Source organism: Rhinolophus sinicus, chromosome 8, assembly GCF_057876585.1.
Source record: "Rhinolophus sinicus isolate RSI-liver-muscle chromosome 8, RSI-T2T, whole genome shotgun sequence".
Taxonomy (NCBI): domain Eukaryota; kingdom Metazoa; phylum Chordata; class Mammalia; order Chiroptera; family Rhinolophidae; genus Rhinolophus; species Rhinolophus sinicus.
Genome location: NC_142508.1, coordinates 55618998 through 55641923, shown reverse-complemented (window position 1 = coordinate 55641923; position 22926 = coordinate 55618998). Strand labels below are relative to the sequence as shown.

The 22926-nt window shown below is 39.4% G+C and overlaps 1 protein-coding gene across 4 annotated transcripts; it reads right to left on the bottom strand.

The window, feature by feature from the left end:
- Positions 1-2491: 2491 nt before the first annotated feature.
- CMC2 (C-X9-C motif containing 2) lies at positions 2492-22870 on the bottom strand. 4 transcript variants are annotated; one of them, XR_016022027.1, is made up of 5 exons: positions 22550-22870; positions 15487-15602; positions 10841-10912; positions 7698-9116; positions 2492-6008 (listed from the first exon to the last, which is right to left on the bottom strand). XR_016022027.1 is itself a non-coding variant. In XM_019711064.3 (5 exons), exons 3-5 carry the CDS (start codon positions 15565-15567, stop codon positions 5922-5924), a joined length of 240 nt encoding a protein of 79 aa, XP_019566623.3. In that variant the 5' UTR covers positions 15568-15602; positions 17313-17356; positions 22550-22688; the 3' UTR covers positions 2492-5921. The 4 variants fall into 4 exon arrangements, 3 of the variants coding, with proteins under 3 accessions (XP_019566623.3, XP_019566607.3, XP_074170640.1); XM_019711064.3 differs by lacking the exon at positions 7698-9116 and adding an exon at positions 17313-17356 and having other exon boundaries at positions 22550-22688; XM_019711048.3 differs by lacking the exon at positions 7698-9116.
- Positions 22871-22926: the final 56 nt, after the last annotated feature.

Here is a 22926-nt window from a genome sequence, read left to right as displayed (position 1 = left end):
GTCCTTCAGCCTAGGCCGCCTATCCCATCTCTAAAGCTTCCCTTTGCTTTTCCTTGCACTCTGCACTATGGACACACCTCCTTCAGTGGCCTCACTGGGGAACATATCCTGACTAATGATAAGGCAGGATTTGGCATTATCTGAACCCCTGGATATATCATTTAAAAGGCACCAATTTCCATCTCAGAGTGTGGTAGAAAAGGCAGCTCCCGTGAGACTTGGGGACCTGTTCTTTAGCTAAGCACAGAATGATCTCTGGTATGTCCCCCTGGCAAACCAATGACATTACTTCTTAGTTGATCTAGCCCAAACTCTATTTGAGCTAAAAACTCTATGCTTTCAGTTAAACACTCCATGGAGATTAACCAGTTTTAAACTCCATTTTTGAAGGGTCAGGAAAAGCTGAACTTTCTAGCCTCATTCTTAAGTAAAATTGTGTAGCGCTTCTTCCAGTAATGCATTAATAAATGTGTCATGACGAGAGCATCACAGCTCATGGCATTCCACAAAATCAGATTTCTTAGGGAAACCTTGACCTGAGCTCTTCTACTTCAAGAGACGGTCCCCTTTATGACCCAAAAGCACTTCAACACTAAGGGGAATAAATCTATCGCTTCACCCTGCACAGACCCTACAATGGATCTCCAGTGCCCTCGAAAGCAAAGCTCAACTCCTTACCGGAACTTAGGTGGTCCTGGCTGGCGTGAGCCCTCACTTGCACGTCCAGCGTGTTCATCACCTTATCACCAGCACTCAGTGCAGTGCCAGGTATCTGACAAAGGCAAGAAGACACAGGACCTCAGCTCCTCCCCACCCCTAGCTGCCTCCAGCCACTTAAGCTTCTATCACAAGTGACAATAAATTTAAAAAAGAAAACCACAGGGCCGGCCCGATGGCTCAGGCGATTAGAGCTCCGTGCTCCTAACTCCGAAGGCTGCCGGTTCGATTCCCACATGGGCCAATGGGCTCTCAACCACAAGGCTGCCAGTTCGATTCCTCAAGTCCCGCAAGGGATGGTGGGCAGCGCCCCCTGCAACTAAGATTGAACACGGCACCTTGAGCTGAGCTGCTGCTGAGCTCCCAGGTGGCTCAGTTGGTTGGAGTGAGTCCTTTCAACCACAAAGTTGCTGGTTTCGACTCCCGCAAGGGATGGTGGGCTGTGCCCCCTGCAACTAGCAACGGCAACTGGACATGGAGCTGAGCTGCGCCCTCCACAACTAAGACTGAAAGGACAACAACTTGAAGCTGAACGGCACCCTCCACAACTGAGACTGAAAGCACTATAACTTGACTTGGAAAAAAGTCCTGGAAATACACTGTTCCCCAATAAAGTGCTGTTCCCCTTCCCCAATAAAATCTTTTAAAAAAAAAAAAAAAAAAAGAGAAAGAAAACCACAGAAATCCCCAGGAGGAAAGTGTGCTTGCTGTAGAGATAAAACTGTGATCCAGAGAGATTTCACTTTAAATCCCAGAGAGCTGGGGAAAGCAGGAGACTGGGGACATGACCTAAACCAGCTCATGGTGTGACAATGGAAAGAACAGTGCGACTTGCTTATTCTATGAAAAGGCAGATGTACAGGGAACCAGGGAGGGGTGAGTTTCTAGGGGCTATAGCAGCCTGGCTCCTCTTTCTGCCTCGTATCAGGCCCTTCACCCTTTGATCCCCCACCCTGTCTGCTGGGACCCTGCCCAAATGGGACCACCCCAAGTTACTTGGTACATTCTACCCAATGTACCAAGTGCAGGGAAGTGTTTCCAATACTCCAATTTGGATGCAGTCACACAGAATAACAATACTGAGTGGGCCCTTACTTTGTGCCAGTTAATTTGCTAAGAGCTATATGTACAAACAGTATCTCAACTAATCCTCACAGGAGCCCTATGCGATAGGTATCGATATTATCCCTCAGGTACAGATTGGAACCTGAAGCTTAAAAAATTTTAAGTAGCTCCACTTGGGTTGAATTGGCTTACCCATAACCATTCTTCACCCAGCAGCCAGAGATCTTTATGGAATCTGAGCTCCTTGTGGCTCCCAAGCCCTGCCCACCTTCTTCCCCTCATCTCATTCCATGCTTTCCCTTGCTCCCGATGCTCCAGTCCCACAGCATTTTCTTTCTCAAACTCCCTTCCTAGAGGGAGCTAGAAAGGCACAAAGGGCTGGTATTGCCAAGGCCTTGAGTGTGCACATTAGTCCACAGATATTAAGGACAGCTGGAATATTCAGTCAGACCTTAAAAGCAGTGTGTGGGGTTTCCCTGGCAGCACTGGGAGGGTTATCTGCAGGGAGGCTGGACCAGAACAGGGACAGTAGGTCTGAGCAGGACTTTGTGATGCTCGACTTACCATCGATTCTCTTGAGGAATATGATATAGTCCTGCTAGTAAAGGTGGCACCCTACAGGTGACGTTAGGAAGGTGAGACCTGGATGGGATGGAACTTTAAAGGGAAAATGACACAAAACAACAGTAAAAACCCAGCTCACACTGCCTTCAGTCACAGCATTTTTTATTGTAAAACAAAGTTACTTCCTGCTGATTAGTGCTTATGCCTGAGGTCCTAAGGACTCAGTGGTAAACAATACAGTAAACTAGTCTAACGACCGCGTTTTAAAACTAAGACTTGAAATCCAGACTGAGCATACTCTCAGAAGTCATACAGCTGGGTAACAACTTATAAACAGCCCCTGCCCATTTCTGAAGGTCCCAACAGTTCATGTGATGAAGAGGGCTGAAGGTATCTGAGCTCCTTGGGCACAAATCCAACCATCCAGCACGGCATGGGCAGGTCTCGTTGGCTTTCTAATCCACCTGGCATATGGTTATTTGCTCTTTTACAAAATGACATGTCCCTGGAGACTCTGAACGCCAAGAGTCCTCAACTACAGCTGCTCTGTCACACAAGTCACAACAGTACTGCTTTAGATTACAGGTACTTTCAACTGACAAAATGCTAGAGGTGGGAAAGGCGACAATCAGTGGGCAATCAATTGACCTGATGATTCTGTGCAGTTCCTTCCGCACGGCGTGGTGTGCCAAGGGAGGCTGGAGTCAGCTGGTACCAGCTCAGGAGAGCCTATGTGTGCACCTCTCCCCAACTACACCTTGAGTGCCATCAGCTTGGTAGCTTGAAGTCTGTCGAGGCAAGAGTATTTACACCACAGAAAATGGCAAATGCTACAAATGAGTGCCCCTTTTCTGAGAGCCAGTTATTCAACATTTACCAGCATGTTACTGGTGACCATGTTAGTATATCTGAGATTTGGGTCCAGAGAGAGCAGAAACAGCCTTGTTCTTAATTCTTTGTAGAAGAAACAGCATTGCATCTTGCACAAATAGGCATTTATTGTTCTCTGAAAAGAATACTTTGCATTTCTTATAGTGCTTTAAGTTTCCACCTTCTAATTTGTTTTCTAGGGGAGAAAAACCATTATCACTGTCAGCATGGGCACTAAATCTCATCCATGTCTGCATCCTCAAAGACTCCACTCCATAAACTAATCCTTCCCTCTCTTCTGGCATTCTTTCACATATACCTATTCCCAAGGGTCACCCACCATTTCCTTTTTATTTTTTAAAACCTTTTCTCGATGCTACACTGTCCTTCCCTTCAGAACCAAATGTGTTTATATCCTCCAGCTCCACTTCAGGTTCCACCCATTCCTTACCACACCAAATGGCTCTAAGGTCACAGATGACAAAGGAACCCAATCAACTGGCAACTCAGCCCTTACTCTGATCCAGTGACACTCCCTCCTCTGCAACCCCTTGGCAATCTGTGGCACCCTTCTCTATGATTTGCCTTCTACCTCTATGCCTTCTCTATATATGGGGCTCTCTCTCCCATCCTGAAATATTAATATAAATGCACAGAAGACCCACCCAACCGTCAATTACAGATACTTCTGGGAAGTCAAGTGGTACTGGGTATGAAGGATCCTAATTCTATAAAACTTACAAGTTGTTTGAATGTCCCATAAAAATGCAGTACCTATATAATTTTAAAAACTGACTCCAAAATTTCATTCTACTCTATAAAATGACTTTCACGCTCCACTATCGATGCTGGCCAGGGGGCATTAGCTCTGATCTGCATGCTGCTGCCTCCCAAGTCTGTTCTAGCCCAGACAACTCTAATAAGCTCCAGATCTGAACACTCAGAAGCCTACACGCCATCTCCACCCAGATCATGCACACACACCTCTCCTGTACCCCTCGCGCTCAGGGCAGGGCACCATCGGCACACAGGCACAAATCAAACGCCTGAGACCTCTTAGGCTCTTCTTAAACCCTACACCTAGCCAGTCATGCTGATTCTATATTCAAATTCCTCTCAACTCTAGCCACTCCTCTTGATCCCCCAAGCCGCTTAATTCAGGCCCTTATTTATCACCTAAATTAGGGCAGCATCTAATTGTTCTCCCTGGGGGCAAACTCCCTTCTTCTGCAGCTTATACCCCAAACTACAACCAGAAAAATCTTACTAAAATACAAATTGAAACATATCACCCTCCTAGCTAAGACCCCTCCGCAAATCCCTAATCACCATATTAAAATTTGCAACTGCTCAGCACAGCATTGAAGAAAAAATTCCAAAAGAATTCACAGCCATTTCTGATCTCCCACCAACAGCTCTTGTATTCCAGTCATGCTAGACAACTTGACGGTCCCCAGAATGTATTCAATTTTCACTCCATTTGTCAAAGGTCACCTTCGCTAAGTAGCTTTTTTAGAATGGCTCCTTCTTCTTGGAAGCTGGGCATGGATGCCCTTTCTATATTTTCTATGACACCTACCTAATCATGGCACTTACTATACTACAGTAATAGTCTGTTTCCTTGTCAGTTTACTACAAGCTTCTAAAGACAAAATGTCTCATTTCTGTACCTATACTGCCTGACACAGGGGTTGGGGCGACTGAATATTCATAAATCTCAAGTCTTGAAAGGGATCTCAGAATTAATTCTGCATTTTCCCTCCAACCCTTCATCAAATGTCTGTTATCCTGTGTACCCACCTCACCTTTGAACACTTGTGATGAGGAAATCACTGATTAAACACTGGCAGCAACAAGACCTCATGCTGACCATACGTGCATACGCAGAATTCACTGGAAGGAGCTCACAGCTCATGGTCTGTTGTCACCTTATCTGACAAGATCAAGCCCCTGATGTCGCGTGGCTGGAAGGTGCTGACTTCCAGACTCTCAGAGGTCTCAGCAACACCAGGCGGAAAGAACACTGCCAGAAACGAGTCTGGGAAGAAGAGCCCTGTACTCAAGCAGAAAGGAGGCATGCTGGCCTAAGGTTAATGCCCAGTAGTTAACTGGCACCCAGGGCGGTGGGCACACCCAACCAAACAAGAAACAAAGTCTGTCAGGACTTAAATCCTAACCCGATGTTAATTTTATCAATGTAAAACACTTAACATTTTAGCAAATAGCTCTTTAAAAAACAATAAAGTTGTTTTTATATAGTTAACACAGCAGGGACTTTCTCAAACTCTTTTTACGTTGGCTGTGTCTTCAATGTTTAAGCTCCAGAATTGCCATGTTGTCAGAAAGGAAAATCTAATGGGACCATTTTGCCCTAATTCCAGGAGAGTCTAAGAGAATGGAGAAAATATGATTAAAGTCAATTATTTTATTGGGGGAGATCTGTTCCTCGCAGGTTAACTGGCTGTAGGCAAAGGGAAGAAACTGTTAGAAGTCAGGTGTGTTGTAAAGGAGTCAGAGTACTGACGGCTCTACCCAACAAACATTCTGAATCCAGGGATTTCGTAGTTCTCCACAGCACCATTCCTCCCGGCTCACTTGTCATTTACTCAAAGGATTCTGGAGGCCAAATGGGATGGGATTCTTTAGGTTATCAACCAAGAGTCTTTAGGTCTTCTCTTAGCCAAGGCATCCAATGAAAATGTAATTTATTTTTCGGAGTCCTCTGGAGGATTAAAAAGTTTCCTTCGCATCATGTTGCCATGCTCCCTGCTCTTGGTCCTCTTTTCCATGTACTGGAAAATAAAAGGGGGAGAAAAAACCAAGTTATATCACCATTTATATCAGTTAAATATTTCTACATATTTACAAAATAAATATAATGTTTTTGCTGACAAAATTCTTATTTGCCTTTTATTTCACTGCATCTGATATTGGAAACAGGGACCTTAGAGGTTACCTAGTACTATTTCATCCAATACAATACAGCACCTACATTCTAATAAGTGTTCAAGTCTTTACTGAATTTCCTCCCAAAACATGAATTTAATAAATATTTAAAACGGATGATTTTTGTCCCTGTTCTCCAGCTCACAGTCTATCAAATCATCGCTTGAACACGTCTAGATGAGGAGCGCACTACCTTGAAATGTAGCCAATTTAGTTATTGCTGCAGTAATTGTTTCAAAGTTTTTTATGTTGAACCAATAGCATTTCCCAGTAAATTCTCTTACTGCTCTCTATTTCTTCTTGCCTGCTATAATCTTCCAAATATCTGATTACAGATAACCTACTCCCTGCCTCTTTTTCAGGCTGAACATTGCTGATTTCTATAACTGTTCACAGACCATGGTTTCTGCCTTCTAACGTCTTACCTAAAAGTACCTTTTTTAAAGTACTTTAATATCAACACCTCTTATAAAAAATATCACCAGAATTAAATACAGTGCTCCAGACATAGTCTGACAGATGTGGACTACAATGAGTCTACTAGTTCTTAGTACCTGGACACATCACATTTCTGTAAATACTATCAAAAGAGTAACTGGCTCTTATCAACCATATTATCCTACTGGTTCATATAGAAACTTACAGTCACCTGCATTTCCCAGGGTATTTTCATCATGACTAGTCATTGAACGTGATTCTCCCTAAACCCTATGTTTTTTTAATCAACTGGATCTAAATGTAGTTTTCCACCTTGGATGTTTTCAGGCTAGTATTTTGATCCAGCCAGTAGGTTATCAATAACAAGAAACATAGAGCTTGGCACTTAGAAAAAGCATTTGTTTAAAGCAGAAAAACTTGAGTGTTCTTATATGTATATATTTACAAGCTTGTAATACATATACCAATAAAGCTACATATTTAAGGTGAATCAAGGGTCCCTAGGAAGAGGGGGGAAAAGTAAAAAATAAATCCAAGTTGAAAAAACTGACATTGGACATCAAAATTTTTTAAGAGACAGAGATGTGGAAAGAGGCCACAGAAACGAAAGTTTAGTGACAGAAAACTAATCAGGGACTTGACCAGATCCCCTCCCCTGACCCGAGACAATGGTGTGGAGATTCCTGACTTTGACTTAGTTTACCCTCTGGTCCAGTAACCTCAAATGTAAGCAGTTGGGTTAGATAATCTTTAATAAGTTTTCTGAGTCTAAGGTTTTGATTGAAGGGTTCTAACATTTCTCTGGAATGGTAGTTTTCAAACCTTTTTTTCCATGCTCATCAAAGAGCCACTTCAAAATTACAGATGAAGCACCAGGCCCCTTTAGCCAAAACCATTCCTTTTATCAGTCATATACTATTGGTCATACACTTAAGATTGTTGGGGGGAAAAGGCGTTTCATTGCTCTAAAAAGTTTAGGAAGAAAGCCACTATTCTAGAACATAGATACCTGCTCTGAGAAAAATATCTGATATCTACAACAATTTGATATCTGACAATTAAGTTCGCGAACTCGTCCTAGAAAAAGTGCTACATACCTCCTTGCTGAATATCACTACGGTCACCTTCGAAGTACTCCCCTTGGGAAGCTATGCACCGACACCAGCGCCTAGTCCATTCTTCAAAACAATTTTGAAACTCTCTTTCTGGAATGGCCATCAGAGCTGTCGTCGTATTACCTTTGATGTCCTGAATGTCATCAAAATGTCTTCCTTTCAATATTTCCTTTATCTTTGGGTAAAGAAAGAAGTCACTGGGGGCCAGATCAGGTGAGTAGGGAGGGTGTTCCAATACAGTTATTTGTTTACTGGCTAAAAACTCCCTCACAGACAGTGCCGTGTGAGCTGGTGCATTGTCATGATACAAGAGCCATGAATTATTGGCGAAAAGTTCAGGTCGTTTTTGTCTAACTTGTTCACGCAGCCTTTTCAGCACTTCCAAATAGTAAACCTGGTTAACTGTTTGTCCAGTTGGTACAAATTCATAATGAATAATCCCTCTGATATCAAAAAAGGTTAGCAACATCATTTTGACTCTTGATTTGGACTGGTGGAACTTTTTTGGTTGTGGAGAATTGGCTGACTTCCATTGTGCACTTTGACGCTTTGTTTCAGGGTCATATTGGTACACCCATGTTTCATGACCAGTGATAACACGGCCCAAAACATCGTCTTGCCTCTCCAAAAGGTCTTGGCAAACTTCAACTCTCCTTTGCTTTTGTTCATCGGTGAGCTCCTTTGGGACCATTTCTGCACACACCTTTCTCATGCCAAGATTTTCAGTTAAGATTTTCCTAACTGTCTCTCTGTCGATGTTTACCTGTTCCGCTATGCTTCTCAAAGTTAGCCGACGATTTTGACACACAATTCGACGAATTTCTGCAATGTTTTCATCAGTTCTGCTCGTTACTGGCCGCCCTGACCTCTCTTCATCAGTGACGTGTTCTCTCCCCTCAGAAAAACGTTTAATCCATTTGTACCTTGCCGTTTTCTTCATGGCATTGTCCCCATAAACTTGGACTAACATGTCCCTGATTTCACTTCCACTCTTGCCAAGTTTAACAAGAAATTTAATGTTTGTTCGTTGCTCTAATTCAAGCTCAGACATTCTCGCCATGGCACACAAAAACACAACAATAATGAAGGCCACTCAGCAAGACACTGCCACAAGTCGACACGAACACAGCTGTGAGACAGATACACCAAGGTTATGAAACCTTACAGAGCTGTTTGTACAGTGCTGCCAATGTAAGCACACGGTGGCAAGTTCGCGAACTTAATTGTCAGACCTCGTTTGTAATCACGTTGCCTCCAGCAATCAGCTTGGGAGAAGAGTCTTAAGAGTAAGTCTTCAGAAGATAACACTTTGTAGCAGGCCAATAAGTCATAGAACAAATTAAAATATAGTCTATATTAAAATATATGTTAAGGTATCTCCAAAGGGCATCAACATGACCCCTGAATAAAAGAAGAAAAGAAAAAGGATGAATGTGATATTGTTCATAAAACTCCACTAAACAACACAAATAGAATGGAAGATCCATGAACTAAAAACCAAACAGAACAAAACAATTAAGAGAGACAAAAGAAGATGGTACAAAAGTAATATCAGTGATTATTTCAATAAAATGAACAAAAGCAGCAACACAACAGAGGCACAATAGAACTGGCCAGTTAAAAGCTTCAAAAAACTAAATACTCAAATGACACAGTAAGCAAATAGTAGGAAGAGAGCATTAGACTCAATAAATGGTAAACTAGAAAGCATTAAAAGCAGAGAGGAAATAAATGAGCACAGGTTCAGAGGACTGAAGGATGAAAGGACAGAAAAATATCTATAAACCAAGTAATGAAGCAACATAAAAACCACACAGAGGACTTAGAAAATAAGTCAAGGAGAAAATCTGAAATTTATATGAAAACAAAATCAGACAAAATAAGAGTATCTACAACATTCTACCAAATAATCACTAACAGCTCAGGACTATCTGGGAAGAATATTTCTTATGAAGATCTAATCACCAAACCAATAGCAAAATCATTGAACTGTAAGGTGAAAAAAATCTAAACTTAGGGAAAAAAGCTATCTTACACAACTAAAAGCATGTGAGAAATACATAGCCATACCAAATAGTGTGGGCACTATATTTCCACATCTTATTCAAAAAAGGAACACAGCCCTAGGGTTAGTTTCCATCTAAACCAGCCTTTGCATATGAAGGAAAAAAATCTTTGCAAAAATCAGTTTTAAACACTTACACATGTACACATTTGTGCACACAAAGAAAATTACCACCCTTAACTAAGAACTCTAGAAAGTTCTTCAAACAGTAAAGACACTTTAGAAAGGAATTCCAGAAAGAAAAAAGAAGCCCAAAGTTGAAAATATAAAAAAGTGAAGAAAGATAGATGCTGGACAGCTTCAAATATTATATCTAATACCGTTCAATGTGAGACTAATAGGGGAGAAAGCTCAAAAACACAGAAAATGAAAGAAAATTGGATGGCAGATTTTTAGTAGTAAAAGATTTTTAAAGGTTCTCGGCATAAAATGTCTGATGTACAAAACAGAAATGGAATTTCTTTTCACAGATTTAAAATGCATCCTGCTTGGTCAGCAATATCTGTAAAAAGACAATGAATTTAGGCACTCTGGTTATTTGGCCAAGTCCCAAGTCTTATCCTAAAACTGGGTTCAGGAAATGCGTCTTTCCAAATAAGTAAAACTAGATCCTTATGGCTTATACATACCATAATTAAAAAGAAATTCAAAATTTTGAAGCTGAAAAGATCCTGAAGTCTAGCATCCCCATTTATACAAGAAAATCGACGCCCAGAAAGTTAGCTAGCTGGTATAGCTAATAGCTGATTGACATGTGTTTCTGCTCAACAGAAATTCAATTTCCCAAACCTTAAAATTCATCCAAAGGAATTAGTGATTATTATAATAAGGAAGTTGTTTTCATTTATGTGCTTGCAAAACACAGTGATATTCTAAAACTGTCCCCAGAAGAGGCTTTAATTTCTCTCCTTGGTTTTAGGGTGGGACATACATATAAAGTCAATTTTTCCATTATACTAAACTTTGGGGGAAAATTTAATAATGGCAGAAATATGTAACACTGTTCAAAAATGTTCTGTTCCATTGTCCAACCATTTCCATACTTTAACACTTTTCTTACCTCATTCTTCAAGCATTTTCTCATCTCCCGATCAAGATCATTGCAATGACCAAAAAATTTCAGAATGCTGTGCTAAAAGGAAGAAAAGGGGCAAAATATTTCATCCCATAATATGCTATGGTTTCTGGCACATAGAATTTATATACTTATTCCTACAGAAATGGGTTTAATGTGTCACCTTGTTAATAAGCAAATAGCTAAATCATAAGTATAAAATACACAAATAAACAAGCTTATACTGGCCTTGCTACAAAAGAAGGATAAATGCTCTATAGCAGGGGTGTCCAAACTCTTTTCAACGTTTTTCACCAAGGGCCATATGCGGTAAAATACACAAACAGCCGGGCCACTCAATCGAGGTGAAGTACGTATTGCCTCACCTGGTTTATTTAAGTAAACTAAATATATTTTTGGAATTTGCTGCAGGCCAATAAAAAATGGATTGTGTGCCGCAGTTGGCCCGCGGGCCGCAGTTTGGGCACCCCTGCTCTATAGGTAGAAATAAAAAACAAAGACTTTTCCTTGATAAACGGGAAGCCTATTAACTTGCCAAATCCTCACAATGACAGTGTAAACAATTTTATTTCCTAATACCTTTCTTTAAGGACATGTTAAAACCACAGCGCAATCCATCCTCTATTACAGGGAGTGATGTCCAAGTGCAGTGGGGCCTATTAACACGAGCAAACACTGTCCCAGAAAAGAACTACTTAATATATGCTCAATGTCAAAGCCATTTTCTCATTTGCCTCCATTCAAAATGTCATCAGAAATACGTAACACTATTAGATGGCCTCGAAGGGCCATATAAATTAGCCAGTAAGTCACAATATAAGGAAATCAACGTCTGGAGTCCAGTCTGCTTGTTTGAAAAGCAAAAATAAAAATCTCCTATGGTTTCAAGTCCTATGACTATGATCATGTCAAAAGTATGCCTGCTCTGAAGCAGATTAAGATGGACTGAAGTCAAGAACCTGAATTTGAGCAGGGCATAACTACTGTGTTTGTATGTCACAATTACTGAGGGTGGGTTGGAGAGCATAGTGATCTCCTGTGACGATCATGCCATAAATGCTGAACTTGCAGCTACAATAATAAGCACATCTTTTTCCTTTTCTTTCTAATTAAGGCTTTCATGGAAACCAGACGACACATAATTAGTAAGCTATGCCTCATGCTATTTTTTTTTCCTGATTCATCACCAGTTTAAACGTATTTTTCTTGTCCACAATGGATAAATGGTCATTTTTTTCTGGCAGGAGTTTAAGACAGACTAAGATCTCTTACTGGTTATCTAATGACCTTTTCAGAATAAATATTTCCTGTGCATTTTTCCTAAACTACTCCCTTGACAACAAATAAATAGGAGGAACACTGCAGTTTCACACATCTTTTGGTCAGGTAGAAATAACAAAGGATTCGACTTTTAGAATGCACGGCAATATTTCATAATTTAGTTTATATTTACTCGTATCATCCCATTTACATACATCTTATTTTTAAAAATCCAAGAGAAAAACTAATTTATATTTTTGCTTTTACCTCAACATTGAGCCTAAATAAGAATTATACTCTTGTGACATTAGTGAAAAACCTAAAAGGCCCCAGTGGAATTGGGAAAAGAAATGCTCATGTGCTGCAATTCTCCTGTATACACACAGCGTAAGCCTCTAGTGCCTGATGTCGATTTCTAAAGAGCCCAACTGGCTAAGCAAGTAATTGAGCAAGTGAATCAATTAATCAATAGATGTCTGGAAGACCATGTCCCAGGCACGAGGATACAGCAGTAAACAAGATGGACATGGCCCCACTCTCAAAGCACATAGTCAGAGGGAAGAGACAAATAATGAAGTGACTGCTATAAAGCAATGATTCTCAAAGTGTAGTCCAGGGACATCCAGGAGTTTCTAAGACCTTTCAGGGGACACATAAGGTAAAAACTATTTTCCCAATAATCAAAAATCTGTTTTGTTCACTTTCATTCCCTCACAAGCATACAATGGAATTTTCCAAAGGCTACATGAAGTGTAATGTCACCACTGATTGAATGTAGAAGCAACTATGAGAATCCAACTGTGTTCTATTAAATAGACATTAAAGAGAATTGTAAAAATGCAAAAGCAATGTCACTCTTTTCACTCTTTTGTTTGTTTTGGGAACTAAGATCTTTTTTTATGAAAAATAACTATGTTAACATGTAATAAGTTCATTGTAATTTTTAAATAAATATTTTCTAATTTCTCAGTTTTAATTTCTAAAGTCAGTAAATATTGGTAGATATAGCCCACATAAACAAAGTTATTTGCAGTCCTCAATAATTTTTAAGAGAGTAAAGTCATGCTGAGACCAAAAAGTGTGAGAACAACATTCATAAAGTAGGAAATGTATTATTGGAGTGCAGAGTGACTATACCAAGAGAATCTAAGCCAGGAAAGAAAAGAGGAAATGACAAGTTAAGCTAAATAAAATCTAGAGGATGATAAATGGTCTAGCAAATGGGAACTGGAGATAGTAAAGAAGACTCTGTAAGTTAAAAAGCAAAAGGAAGGGGCCGGCCTGGTAGCTCAGGCGGTTGGAGCTCCCTGCTTCTAATGCTGAAGGCTGCCGATTCGATTCCCACATGGGCCAGTGGGCTCTCAACCACAAGGTTGCCAATTCCACTCCTCGACTCCCGCAAGGGATGGTGGGCTACGCCCGCTGCAACTAACAGCAACTGGACCTGGAGCTGAGCTGTGACCTCCACAACTAAGATGAAAAGGACAACAACTTGACTTGGAAATAGACCTGGAAGTACATACTTCCAATAAAGTCCCAATAAAGTCCTGTTCCCCTTCCCCAATAAAATCTTCAAAAGGAAAAAAAAAAAGAAAGCAAAGGAAAAAGCAAGTACAAAGGCTTAGAAGAGAGAAACATGCTCCAGAACAACTGCAGAAAAAGAGACATAGGAATGAGGGGAAGGACAAAGGTACAGGACTGTGGTGAAGCCCAAGAGATAAAAAGGGGCCAGTTTCATGAAGATCTTAAAATACAAAGCGAGAAATGTAGATTCTATTCTGTAGGCAAAGGGAGCCATTAAAGGGGAACAATGATTAAACTTACATTTGAGAGATCCCTCTAGATGCAGCGTGGAAAGTAAACTAGGACAAAGAACAAAACAGTCGGGATCACTTGGCCCCCAGTAAGATAACTTCGGACGTAACTGGTGTTAAGAATAGACATGTATACAAATCAGTGGAACAGACCACAGAGCCTAGAAATAGACCCAGTACATATGGTCAACTGATTTTTGACAAAGGCATCAAGGTAATTTAGTGGGGAGAGGGTAGTCTCTTCAATAAATGATGTTGGAATAACGGTATCCACTGGGAAAGAAATAAACCTTGCCTCATACCTCACACCATACACAAAAATTAATTTGAAATGAATCACAGACCTAAATGTAAAAGCTGAAACTATAAAACTTCCAGAAGAAAAACTAGGAGAAAATCTTTGTGATCAGGAATACAAAGATCCTTAGAACACAAAAAACACAAACACAGAAAAGAAAAACTGGTAAATTGGACTTCATCAAATTTACAAACTAATCTTTGAAACACATCCTTAAGAAAATGAAAAAGGGAGAAAATACAATACACTTATCAGACAAAGGACTTGCATGCCCAATGATAAAAAAAAAAAATTCTGACAACTCAACAATAAGACAACTCAATTTTTAAATATGGGCAAAAGACTATATGAATAGACAATAAGTACATGAAAAGATACTCAAAAGCATCAGCCATCAAGGAAATAAAATTTTAAACCAAATGAGATACTACCATATACCCACAGAACGGCTAAAATTAAAAAGATTTACAATATGAAATCTTGATCTACATGGATGGTGAAAATCGTTTGTCTAAAGTATATTGTCATCATCAACATTCTTTGAATCAATAAAAATATCTGACTTCACAGGTCACAGGTCATAAAATTTTGCTGATTTAAATGACACTATTATAATAATTTGATATCTCTACAGTTTATGAATATCATGAGGAAAATAATGTATCATGCAAAGTTAAAGACAACATATAACTATCTCATGCATCAGATATATGAAAAAAGCTAAATATTCGACATCTGAAATATCATTCAGCTAGATTAAATGCATTCCAAAAATGGGCTTCTTTCTATTTTAGTTTTAACCATGGAATTTTACTTCCATTCCACAATTAAGTAAATTGTCAAATTAGGCCAATCATAATTTAAAATTATTAACATCTAATTATAAAAATATTTCCATTTCCTTTAAACACAGAATGGTAGACATCAAGGAAGAGAAAATCTCAGAATAATTCCATTTTGATCAGAAGAGTTAGAGCCAAAAGTAACTGTGTTAGCAGCCTGTAATTAGGAAAAGTATTTTCTTGTAAGAACATGATTCTAACCATTATGTATCATTTCAAAAGATCCCCAACAAACTTTCATCCTTGATTTTTACTAATCACAAAAGGGAGTGATTTTTGAAAAATCACAAGCATTAACTGCTATTCTTTACTAAGCTAAGACATTATCATTCTCTTCCATTAATGGAGATAACATTTTACATCAATGTGTTGCACCTGTTTCATTTTTGCTTTATGGTCATTTTTCTGAACTCTTACATTTTTGTGACATTCCTTAAGTAAGTTAATCAAGACGTTGCATTCTTCGGTGTGCAAGTGTGGAGATAAGTCAGGATGCATCTTTAGAAGAAGGTGATGGAGCACAGCAGAGCAACCTGTGGATACAAGAGTGTCTTGAATATGTGTGGCTATATTTGTTAATGTGACCTAAAACTATTTTCAGTTAAGAACCTCCAGTGACCTTTATCAGAAAAGAATGTTGACCTGAGCCAAATGATTAAACTTGAGCTTCAGGTTCCTTATCCAACGATTTAACAGATTCAGCAAGTTAGCAGGAGAGTTAGAGAACATGCAGGTTCAGAAAAAGCAGAACTCAACACACCCAATCCTGGAAATAAGTGCTCAGGCAGAAACAGCTTGCCTCTATTAATAAGCCTGACTTCAATTATTTTTCCCACATTCCTGAAACTGATTACAACTCATTTTTGTTCAGATGAAATTCTAGCAATTAAGAGAACTGGCTTATTAATTCTTTAGAAATGTATATACCTCAGAGGGTTAAAGGGTCATTAGTCTCACATTAGTGTGAATTAATATAGCCTGCTTTCTTCCTAACAGCTGGCTTAAAAAAAAATCTAGCTAAACAATGAAAAGAAACAGGCAGATGTAAAATAAAAATTTTAAATTTAGCAGATATGAGTATATCGCTAAAATGCTATTACAATGAAAACAAGAAGCTGAAATCCCTAAAATTAGTTTAATTAGTTCATTCACATAGAAAATTAGCAGTCAAGGTCAAGGAAAAAAACATTATTTTGAGGTGTGTGCTATAGTTATGTAGCACTATACATCTATTGTCTTTTTTAAACCTACTACTCAGAAAAGATTAACTCAGAAAAGATTACCATAAGAATGAACCAATTAATTGCTTTAATCTTTTAAAAGCTCTAAGAAAGAAAACATAGGAGAAAATCATGACCTTACGTTGGGAAAAGAGTTCTTAGATACATCAAAAAGCACAATCCATAAAAGAAAAAGTAAAAACTCATCAAAATTAAAAACTTTCCTGATTCAAAAAACACAAGACAATAAAAAGACAAACCGCACTTTGGGTGATAATGACGTGGCAGTGTAGGTTCATCAATTGTAATAAACATACCCCTCTGGTGTGGATGTTGATAGTTGGGGAGAGGCTGTGCTGTGTGGGGGCAGAGGGTGTATGGGATCTCACCACCGTGTTTCCCTGAAAATAAGACCTAGTTGGACCATCAGCTCTAAGGCGTCTTTGGGAGCAAAAAGTAATCTAAGACCTGGTCTTACCTCTAATGCGTCTTTGGGAGCAAAAAGTAATCTTTGACGCATTAGAGCTGATGGTCCGGCTAGGTCTTATTTTCGGGGAAACTCCGTATGTTTTGCTCAATTATGGCTGCAAATCTAAAACTGCTCCAAAAAATAAAATCTACAAGCTACAGATTAGGAGAAAATATTTGCAAATCATTTATGATAAAGGATAGGTATCTAGAATAATGTAAAGAATGCTTACAAACAATCCAATGTTTAAAATGGACCCAAAAGTGTACAAACGATTTGAATAGATATTTCACTGACGAATACAAACATGGTTAATTAAGCACATGAAAAGATGCTAAATGACCATTAGTCATTAGGGAAATGCAAATTAAAACCACAATGAGATACCACTACAAATCCACCAGAATATCTACAATCAAAAAGACCGACAATACGAAGCATTGGTTAGAATGTGGAGAAAATGGACCTCATGCATTGCTATGGGGAATGGAAACAGTACAGACATTTTGGGAAGACAATTTGGCAGTTTCTTAAGAAGTTTAGCACAAACTTACCATATGACCTGGAAATTGCACTCCTAAGAATCTACCCAAGAGAACTGAAAACATAAATTCACACAAAAATGTGTATGTAAATGTTCATAGCATTATTCGTAATAGTCAATACTGGAAACAATCCAACTATCCAATAAACAAGTAACTGGATAAACAAATGTAGTTATTTATACCATGGAATATTATTTATCAATTAAAATAAATTAACTTCTACATTTGCCAACATGGATGAACCTCAAAAGCACTAAGCTAAATGAAAGAAGCCAGATTCAAAACACTACATTGTATGATTTCATTTTTATGGGATATCTAGAAAAGGCAAATCTGTAGAGATACAAAGCTAATCATTGGTGGCCTAGGCTTGAGTGGGCAATTTACAAATGGACACCAGGGAGTCTTTTTGGGTGATGAAAATGTTCTAAAATAGAATTGTAATAATGGTTGCACAATTGTATAAGTTTACTAAAACCACTGAATTCACTTACAATGAGTGAATTTTATGATATGTAAATTATATTTTCATAAAGCTGTTAAAAAGTAGTTATGAGAAATGCAAACTGCCCATCCACCTTCCACTCCGAACAAATAAAATCTTTAAAAATGTTTAAATAAATAATTCCAAAGAATTATCGTATACCTACTATTTCAGATTTCAACTTACAAAAATACTAGAAGATCACTGTTTCACTGAGTAACTAAACACACACACAAAAATATACATACCACAGCTGAAGATCACAAATCAGGGTGTTTTGCCCAGTTGAGTATTTGAAATGGAAACTAAAAATGCAGCCAAGTTCAAGTTTTGTTTGCCTGCATTGACTAGTCTTTTTAATGATAAAATTTTTTTGCCTCAGAAAAACAAGGTGTCATACAGTCCAGCAATTTAAGTCATCTAATACAGTACCAATATTAGGAACCTACATTTATGCATAGTATCAGTTACCTGGTTTCTGCCTCACTTTTTTTTTTTTTTTTTGAAGGAAGATGTAGACTGGTTTAGTCACCTAGCAAATGTCTTTTAACATTTTGTAAATATATTAGACAAAATATTTTTGCATAGTCTATCAGCCAGCCCTGAAATTTGTGATTTTACTGTTCTGAAATGACCTTTTTAATTAGCAAAGTGGATACTTGAGAAGACACTTGGCTGCTGAAATAAAAACATACATGCATGTTGTATATAAGCATAAGTGCATTATCATGATATATAACTATATACACATATAAAACTATAAAACAGGGCCGGCATGGTGGCTCACGCAGTTGGAGCTCCGTGCTCCTAACTCCGAAGGCTGCCCATTCGATTCCCACATGGGCCAGTGGGCTCTCAACTACAAGGCTCCCAGTTCAATTCCTGGAGTCCCGCAAGGGATGGTGGGCTCCGCCATGGCTCCGCCCCCTGCAACTAAGATTGAACCTGAGCTGCCGCTGAGCTCCGGGATTCCCGGCTCAGTTGGCTGCAGCACAGGCTCTCGACCACAAAGTTGCCAGTTCGACTCCCACAAGGGATGGTGGGCTGTGCCCCCTGCAACTAGCAATAGCAACTGGACCTGGAGCTAAACGGCACCCTCCACAACTATGACTGAAAGGACACTCGACTTGGAAAAAAAGTCCTGGAAGTACACACTGTTCCCCAATAAAGTCCTATTCCCCTTCCCCAATAAAATCTTTAAAACAAACAAAAAAAAACTATAAAACTGGTATTTTTCTTAGAACACACTTAAATGAGTGTTGATACTTTCCACTAGTCATTTTTAAAAGACTATTCTAACAACACTATTATAATGAGAAGTAATTTTTATCAACTAAAGAAAAGCTAAATATATATTCTATATTCTTATTTTTAAAATTTCTTCAAATCCACAGGAATGTATCTACATTATTAGTGTGGAAAATAATTTGTTGAACACTTACTATGTGCTAGGCACAAATCTAATAATCCTCCCAATAAGCATAGGAAGTAGGTACCTTTTTAAATTCAGCTGAACCATAAAAAATTGTCTTTTTGTAGGTCAAAATATGGAATTACCCACATTTTCAAAGCAAAATTAAGCCCTTGTCACACAGGAAGTGGCAGAGTTACTACACAAGGTAATCTCTCACCATGACAAATATATTGCCATGTTCGAAATAGGAAAGGAAAGACATACCAGCAGTTTGTAAATGAAATAAATTCAGACAGAAAAAAACTACTACTTCCCAAAGAGCCTCTGGCTGGCTACAAGTTCAACAGGCACTACTTTTAAGCCTAGTTTTCAAAGAAGTCTATGTAATATTATCCTATACAATTAGAAATAGAGGGTCTGTCTACATCAAGGAAAAAAACAGTACTACATGAAATTGGTAATATTCACCAACTTAGGGGAGCCCACATCAGAAGAGACAACTGAAAGGAATAACCTGGTTAAATTGGACAACGGATATGAAGGGAGAAGATGGTTTGAGGGCAAAAGTTGTGGACTCGGCTATTCAGTTATTTCACTTTGATTACTTAATGTGAGACCTAAGTCTCTTCTTTCTTAAAATAGAATTACCTCTTAAACTATATCTCTGTGTTGTCCTGAGGTTTAAAATAACATATGTAAGAGTCCCTGAAACAATAAACAGTGCATGTGACATATGTAAAGTATTAATTGTATATCTGAAATGCTCTGTCACATAATGGGAAAGGATGAACTGAATTTACTCTCAGGTGTTTCGGAGAACAGGACTGGAAGCCAAAGGGTGAAAGGTACAGAGGTAGACATCACCTTCCTGGAGCTGCTGCACAAAGAAACAGGCTGCTGCATGAAGCTCTGTTATCTGTCCAAATGAGCCCAAAATTAAGGATTTACTACATCAATTCAGGATGTTACAGAGTATATATTCTAGCATTGCATTCTAAAGTTTCTTCTCAAATCTCAGCTCACAATTCAATGATTTTGAGCTATTTCCAAAAGTGAAATTCATACTCACATGGTAAATACTACTAGGAATACAGAAAACAATTTCAAAAGGGTAGTGCCAAGGTAATTATGAACATCACCTGCGCCATTGAAACAAAGGTGAAGGAACACTCCTTTGTGATAAGCCTTTGTGCATGCGTGTTTACAGTGAGAAAGAGAGGGATAAATTCCATTATTTTCAGTTAAACACAAAACTTCAGTCCCACTGGCATTTAGAAAACATCAGAGGGTTGACTTGTCACAATTACACTTCCCTCCCCATGCCAACCTTACCCACTTCCTCAAGTATGCACACATTGATACCAAAACAGTCCACTAAAACTCTTAAAAATGTTCAGCTGTGGCAATTTGATGTTTTGATTAACTAGCTAATAGGCCCCTAAAAAGCAATTTTAATTTTTACTTGAGGGCAAGCTTGGAGGACAGAAGCAGTAAGGTACTCTCACTGACGATGTAAAATTTACAGTCATATTTTATTCACTCCTTCACCTTATTGTACCAAGACTGTGAGGTAAAATATTCCTAATGAATATTCTATGATAGAAGATTTCAACTACCAGGTGGTACAATTTCAGAAAATAAATAAACCAAGAGTAAGCAATATACCAATCTAGAAAAGAAGAGAAAGCCTTCTAATAACACACTTCAGCAGATCTATAATCACAAGAGGGAAAACCCATATATTAATGCCGCTTGGGTTTTCTTTAGAAAGATTTGCTATTGTGTGGTTACTCCAGAAAGAAATTTATACAATTACAATTTCTAATGACATTTTAAAACAAGCAGAAAACAAGGCCAGAAAAGTATCTTATTCCGAATCTGAAGAATCTGTTCTCCACAAAAAACTGTAAACTAATACTTTAAAATTTCTAAAATACTTTTTTTAAAAAGCCTGCATTTCAGAAAGCACTGGAAATAGTTAAATTAGTATTTCTCCAACTCTTTCAGACTATGCACCATATTCAGCAGAGATTACAAACAAAGCAGACAGCAAGGGACTACCTACCCCACCCACTTCTATTTATCACAGCTGCAAAGTGACCAAATCTAAACATGCTACTAAGTGACTTGGGTTCTCAAAGTACAGACCATGCTCCACTGCTGAGAGCAACCCTTGGGCTGCATGGGAAGGAACGTAACTTCCACCACACAGTTTCTTAAGGAATGGGCCAAGTTGTAGCTTTCCATGAACAAACATTTATCCGTAGGTGCTACTGCTACGTAGGTGCTGAGCACTCTGCCAAATCACGTGAATTTCAACGGGCGAAAAATGAGTCCACATACCTCAAAGAACGCACAGACTAGTGAGGGAATATTCTTGTAAATGCACATAGTTAAATGCTCAATAAATGTTTGTTGAATTTAGGACTATCATATATTTGAAAACTGGTTCAGATCTCAACATAGTTTTTAAAAAGAATGGGAATGAGACTCATTTTAAATCAACTAAACAAACCCAGAAGCTTGTACGTATGGGAAAGGGTGTCACAACAGAATTCCTTTGCCAGTGCAAACTTCTTTCACGCATTTAAAATTTTAATTGAAGGTTTCCAGAACTCGGATTTACTTAAGACTCTTCACAAAGCACCTATTGTGAAACCACAGGCACGGTAATCTTTAAACCGAATGAAAAGGGATGTGAATGTCTACTTTTCTTGAAAAGTGTACTGATGGAGATCTTACGGAATTCTCACATCGCAATACGGATTAGAGGCAACTTACACGGCAGCTGAGACGCGCCCTAACAGGCTCCCATCTTCTACTTGCAAATCCTGAACTCCTAGATAATCAACAGCAATAATAACTATACAATGCGTTGAGCGTTCACCATGTCAAACTCTGGGCTAAGAGATTCCCTTCTCACAAGCGATACGATGAGTTGTACCCATTTTACAGGCGAGGCAGCCGAGACCAAGGGAGGGGAGGAGGAGCCCGTCCCAGGTCACAAGATTCGAAGAGTAGCAGGACAGATGGCAGCAGAGTGAAAGGTCTAGGCCAACTACCAGTAAGTCCTCAGTAAAAGTCTAGGAGCGGAGAGTTCAGGACGCATCTCCAGACACCTGGGCAAAAATCCCTGGCACGGAGGTAACGGCCGCCGGGAGAACCGGGAGCCCGGCCTTGCAAGTCCCAACCTCCAAGGGCAGCAGAACGCCCGACAGGACGCGACAAAGCGAGGCGCAAGAGAGCAGGGAACCGGAGGAGGGACAGGTGGGTGTCCCACGGCCTCCCCGGACACCGCCGCCAGGAAAAGAGCGTTCTTTCAGAACTGCCCCGACTCCCGAGACTCACCGACTTGATGTCCCACCGAGAAGGCTGAAGCAGTATTCACCAACGAAGATTCTTCACACGAAGGTCGACTCCCTGGGCGCCAGGGTCGAGCGAGCTCCGGGTGGCGAAGGCTCCGACACCCTCTACAGCTGACCCTGCGCCGCAGTCCCAGCCGCTCGCGGCCACGAAGGCGCATGCGCCACACGACCTGGACGGGCCCATTTTCTGGAGCTTTGGGGGGGAGAGAGTCCACAAACGTACGACAGAACCTAAACAGCAAACCTAACCAACAAGCTAGATGTCTTGGCTGAGATTAACTGCGCTGAAACAACATTCTGTACTACAGAGAGTGACGTGGGGGCTCGCGAAGTTTCCCTTCTGCCGCTCTCCCCACGCAG